The sequence below is a fragment of the Dermochelys coriacea genome, chromosome 1 (genome assembly GCF_009764565.3).
Source record: "Dermochelys coriacea isolate rDerCor1 chromosome 1, rDerCor1.pri.v4, whole genome shotgun sequence".
NCBI lineage: Eukaryota > Metazoa > Chordata > Testudines > Dermochelyidae > Dermochelys > Dermochelys coriacea.
Genome location: NC_050068.2, coordinates 169,244,616 through 169,250,615, shown reverse-complemented (window position 1 = coordinate 169,250,615; position 6,000 = coordinate 169,244,616). Strand labels below are relative to the sequence as shown.

At 42.4% G+C, this 6,000-nt stretch overlaps 1 protein-coding gene across 5 annotated transcripts in view; it reads right to left on the bottom strand.

The window, feature by feature from the left end:
• Positions 1-1,909: 1,909 nt before the first annotated feature.
• Positions 1,910-6,000, bottom strand: part of LOC119850223 (amyloid beta precursor protein) — a 296,641-nt gene continuing 292,550 nt past the window's right edge. For all 5 annotated transcript variants that reach the window (XM_038388150.2, XM_038388151.2, XM_038388153.2 and 2 more), the window contains one exon: positions 1,910-3,126. In XM_038388150.2, coding sequence (XP_038244078.1) covers positions 3,025-3,126 — 102 coding nt within the window. In that variant the 3' untranslated portion in view covers positions 1,910-3,024. The remainder of the gene's footprint in view (positions 3,127-6,000) is intronic.

Below are 6,000 nucleotides of genomic sequence, written 5' to 3'. Positions count from 1 at the left end.
GTATCAATGGATTCTCAGTGCCTTGCAATGGTGTTTAGGCAGGTGGCTAATGCAATTATCCCACATTAAACTTTAAATACTTTTCCATGCCTTTCTAGGTTCCCTAAAAGCTGGAGAGAGAGAATTACTGAGGGCAACAAGTGATTCAGGAAGCACCTTTGCTGCATGGAACTGTTCACAATCCATTTGTGATAACTTGTACAATATGGCACCTGAGAGACTAACAAATTTATTAGAGCATAAGCTTTCGTGAGCTACAGCTCACTTCATCGGATGCAAATCCGATGAAGTGAGCTGTAGCTCACGAAAGCTTATGCTCTAATAAATTTGTTAGTCTCTCAGGTGCCACAAGTACTCCTTTTCTTTTTGCAAATACAGACTAACACGGCTGCTACTCTGAAACTTGTACAATATGGAGTAGTAAGAAACTTGTCTTCACTTTACTCCCTTACTAAAATAAGCAAGTGTCACGAATCAGGGCAGCAAGGGGTTGATTCACAGGTCTTGGTTGCTGCAACACCTGACTCCTAGACACCCTGCCAACTAGTGGAATTCACAACCTCCAGTTAGGTGCCCAGACTCCCTCTACAATGCAGAGAGGGAGGTGCCTAAGGGTGGGACCACAAGAGACACCTAAGTGAGCTAGCAGTGAAGTGCAGCGGGGCTTAGGATCCAGATCCACAAAGGAACATTGGTGCCTAAATCTGTGGTTTAGGTATTCAAGTGTTAGGCATGATTGTGAACCACAACACCCACGTTTAACTACCGGCTAAAATACCTACATTTGCACTGTAAAAAGTGCCCGTGGCATGTGCGTTTCTGCCTCACTCTGGGTTTTTGGATGCCTGTCTTCAGCTTACATCCTGATGTGATCCTCAAACGAGGGGAAGATAGACATTCCCCTGCCTGCAGTGCCTGAGTTCAGAGTATGTCTGCTGGCTCTGGCCCTGGCCCCAGCCCCATTCAAAACCTGGCTGGAGAAGAAAGGGCCCCTCTTGTAACTCTCCTGTCAGGTGTCTGCACACTCACCTGAGATGGGGGGGGGGGCCCTGGTGTAATGCCCCTCCTCTGCCTGAGGTGGAGAAAGGATATGAACTTGAATCTCATGTTGCAGAAGGGTGCTCTAACCACTAGGCTATAGGATCCCTCGGACTCTCCTGTTTAAGTATTTATCCACAGCGGAACGGCTTTCACAGGAGAGACTGAGGGACCTCACGTCAGTGGTAAGCACGCTCTCCTTAGGATTCTGAACAAGAATCTCCCCGCTCTATCAGGAGAGAGGTGGATTGAACCTAGGTCTCCCATGTGCCGGGGTGTATTCTAACCACTGGGCTAAAACTTAAGGTGGGCAGCAGCAGCACCACCACCACCACCACCTCTGGACAGATTCCGAAGAGGACCTGATCCAGTAGCCGGCCTCTGAGCATGCCTACCAGCTCCAGCACTGTAGGTGAGATAGGCAGATGAACACCAATCTTACCCTGCTTCATGGATCACAAAGAGAGAGAAAGGTACAACAGCTGTATATTACCTTGTCATTATCATGCGATTCATTCTCTTCAGGCGGGTCCAGGGAAAGCAATTTTGTCTTTAGCCTTTGCAAACCACACATTGGTGTTGTGGAAAAAGAAGAGCTGCGTAGCAGTTACGCTTTGTTGCAGATTTCAGGACTGCTAGCTGATTGCATACAGCTCAACATTACATTGATTTAAATGGAACACCACGAGAATGCAACTGGCACAGCATGACCAGTGGAGGAACAGTAGTAATGAGAGAACAACCTTCCAGTGAATCATTCCTGTATTGTGGGTGTTGACTTTGTGTACATCAGCCTGCACATGTTTAGACAAGCTATTGGGAGGGAGGGAGGGAGGTTGGTAATTACATAATCACACCACTACAATGGAACTCCTCCAGGAATGTATTTATTTACATTAAAACACTATCATACAAAGTGAAAAAATGACACGTTAGGGGGAAGGGGTGCCAAAGGCCATGCCCCCTCCCCACAGTGCCATTTTGTTCCTCTATATTCAAACTGTGGATGTTCTGGTCCATATCCACTTGCAGGAAAACACCCCTTCCCTCCAGCTCTATGAATGCTTGACGATTATTGATTACTTTCAACATACCTGTTCCTGCCTCCAAAGAAAACTCTTGTCCAAAGGTTTTTTTCTTAATTTATTTATGTAACACAGTGTAGAAAGCTATCAATTCATAAGCAATGATTCTGTACAATCATCCTGCAGAAACATTTGTAGGATCCCCATTAATTTTCAACCAGCAGGCACTTTTTCCTTATGGAAGTGCTCACAATTAACAGGGATTCTTTTTAATTTTTAATTTTTATTAAAAGATCAAAAAGGTACATGGAAAAGAAAATAAGTTTACCTTCCAATGCCTAAGGTGTGCACATAAAACAGGCACAAAGAAACAAATGTGTATTCCCATGATTCCTACATTACTAATACAGCAGAAGCAACCATCTGTACAATAAAATGCAACTGCAGAAGAAAATAACTCATCTGGAATACTTTAAAAAGAAGTAGTTTTACTTTAAAATGTCTACTGATCAGAAAACAAATCTCAGCAAAGAGAAGCAGCTAAGACACAGGAAGCATCCCCCATCAATTCTTTAAAGCATATGTCAAGAAGGACTTAATTTTTGCCACAAATCACAAGAATAATATACAGTGGGCTAAGGGGCCACATGATAAATAATTGGGAAAGAGAATCTATCCATGCACTAGTTAAATACAGCTAAACTCTTTACAGTACACAAAAAACATTCATTAATAATGTAGTGTAAAGACCGAAATGTAAAGAGAGAGAAAATACATTACTGATTTTTATTATTTCAAGTTCAGGCATCTACTTGTGTTACAGCACAGCTGTCAAAAGGCGATAATGAGTAAATAATAAAACAGTGTGTTTTTGTTTCTTTCCACGTTATTCTATAATCGAACACCGATGGGCAGTGAAGCAATCATTTTGCTGTCCAACTCATGAGGCTGTTGTGGTGTTCTAGTTCTGCATCTGTTCAAAGAACTTGTAGGTTGGATTTTCATAGCCATTTTGTTGCATCTTGGAAAGATGGCGTTCCTCTGGTGTCACTGCAGCATCCACCTAGAGTGGGGAGAAAACGGGCCATGGTCAGGTTTCCTCTGATCCACACAATGGCTCAGGTTTACTTATTCCTCCCTTTTATATTCTGAGCTCTTATCAGTGCATTTAAACACATCTGTGAAAGCTCCAACCCCATAAGAAAGAAAAGCAAGCAAAGGGCTCACTCCTCAACCCTACCCTCACAGGAAAAGCCTAAGTAGGGAGGTAAGTCTTGGAGCTTGCCCTGGTCAACAGACTCTGGCCCTGATGGACCAAATTCTTGATGGGATGGTTCTCCAGTGAACAGGGCACCACAACACTAAGGTCTATTAGTGCTCAACAACCAGCTTAAAGAAAGAGGCTGACTCTCCTCTCAAAGATATCCAGGACCCAAACCATGAAGGGCGTTATGGCTCAACACCTGGAGTAGCACCTGGGAATTATTAACTAGAAGCTTCTCTGAAGAGTAACTTGCAGGCAGGTAAGCTCAGCCCTGCTCCTACTGCCTTGGCCCGAAGGAACCTCCCTCTTGACCTAGACAGCAATGGCTGGCCTCTGCTGCTGTAACCTGCAGGACAAGAACTAGTCATCAGAAGAGGTTACGTTTGCTCGAGGATCTGGCAACCAGCTGAGAGAGAGACCAGCTTCTTTCTGCAGTGCGCTTACCACGACTGCTTGTCCCTGCTTTAAAGAATTTGCAACCTGACAGACAAAAATGGGGAAAAGGGAGACAGTTTGCATCTCGTTTCCCTACCTCCTTCATCTACTGGCTGTCTTCCAGGTCGCAAATGCTTAGGACACTCTTCCTGTGCTTGCAGAGAGCCTGGCACAGAGGGCGTGTAACAGTAGGAGGTGGCTTGTGCTGGACCCTATTAGACACTGTCTATAGTTCCCAACTGGGACCTTTCAAATTTGCTAATAAAAATTAAGGATACTGATGAGGGCCCACAATCAACAATCCCATAGCATTTAATGGGGAACATGTCCTCTTACTCCAGGGTTGAATTTGGTCCCCAATATCAGCGCTTTGTTTCTGACCTAGTTAAATATTTTCTACTCAACTAAAAGTGACTTAATTTCTTAGCAGATAAGAACAATCATTTCTGAGTAACCGCTGCTCTATATATTAGTTTCCTTCACTGAACATTACAGTAATGTGAAACTATACCACATTACAGGTGGTGAGACCAGTCTCTAAATGTTAAAAAAATGTTAATGTGTGAACACATAACTGTTGTGTATTCAAAACCTACCATCTCCTGCCTATCTTCCTAATTACCTCTTAAAACAGAGCTAAGGGGGACCCGCCCCCCATAGCTATTCTATTTGCTATCCTTTACCTCTACTGTTTGCCATCTTCCTTTTTTTAAAAAAAATAAATCTACTTTGTCAGAAGACTTAAAAGCAGGAAGGGCACAGAGTATTCTAAACTACTCTAAAATATTAGCTATGAAAATTTTAATGTGAATTTCTGTATGTAATGACCTTTAGTAAAAATAACCTTTATTTTTAGCATAAAATAACCTTTTCAATAATGAAAAATGTATTCTCTCAAGAAATTTTATGCAGCAGGCTAGTTTAGTCTTACCTTTGGATGAATAAGTAAAGGAGAAGTGCTTATAGAATTGTAGGTCTGGAAGAGACCTTGAGAGGTAATCTGGTCCAGTCCCTTGCACTCATGACAGGACTAAGTATTATACCATCCCTGGAAGGTGTTTGTCTAACCTGCTCTTAAAATCTCCAATGATGGAGATTCTACAACCTCCCTAGGCAATTTTATTCCAGTGCATAACCACCCTGACAGTTAGGAAGTTTTTCCTAATGTCCAACCTAAACTGCCTTTGGTGCAATTTAAGCCCATTGCTTCTTGTCCTATCCTCAGAGGTTAAAGAAAACAATTTTTCTCCCTTCTCCTTGCAACAGTCTTTTATGTACTTAAAAATTATGTCTCCCCCAGTTTATCTTCTCCAGTCTAAACAAACCTGATGCCTGATTTTCTTGAAATATGATCTCCAATGCTGGAAATATTTTAGCGTGGGGAGGACGAGACTGTCCCCCTTTAAAAGTTATGTTACCTGAAGCTCCAGAGGAAAATAAGGGATATGTTGTTCCACACTCAGGGAAAATGCAAGCTAATCTACCTATTTCTATGGCCTTGTCTGCATGGACTGTGACTTAGATTAACCCCTTGCATCTCACAGTATCTTCCCATCAGAACCATTTCCTATTTCATGTTATCCCACTGACTAAAGAAGAAAAGTGTCACATGTAAAAATACATCAGGTGACTTGCTGCATCAAAATCAGCCCTATTTTAGCATCCATTCTAAAATCTTCTCTCCCCACCTTTGTTCCAATTTCAACCGACTGTAAATCGCCTTAAAAAATCTGTATGTGACAATAATCCTTTCCCTTCTCTGTCAAGCAAGATCACTAACTATAAGGGTCGGACCCTGCTGCCACAGGCAGGTCGTTCCATAACTGGCTATAGCGGGATTTCTTGCCCTCTCTCATGGCCATTATTGGCAACAGGATATTAAATGGGATGGATCACTAGTCTGGTCTGACTTGGCACTTCCTATGGTCCCTATTCTGGAATGTAACTGGACCCTTCTCTTGTTAAAATATTGTCATTAAAGGGTGCTAGATTTTTAAAGCTGAGCCTGCAATGAGCAATGTTGTTAGATGTAAAAATATATACAAACTGACTTGGAACAAACCTGAAAAGTGTTTGTCTTCCGTCAAGCTGACACAGCACATGGCTTTGTACAAACCAGCTGCTGGCTAGAGAGGAGGCACGCTCTTTTACATTTCCCTAGCTTTTGGGAGTAGGAACAAACCTTTCATTTTCAAAAGAAAAAAACATTTGTATAGTGCCAGAATATTACTGTTTCTT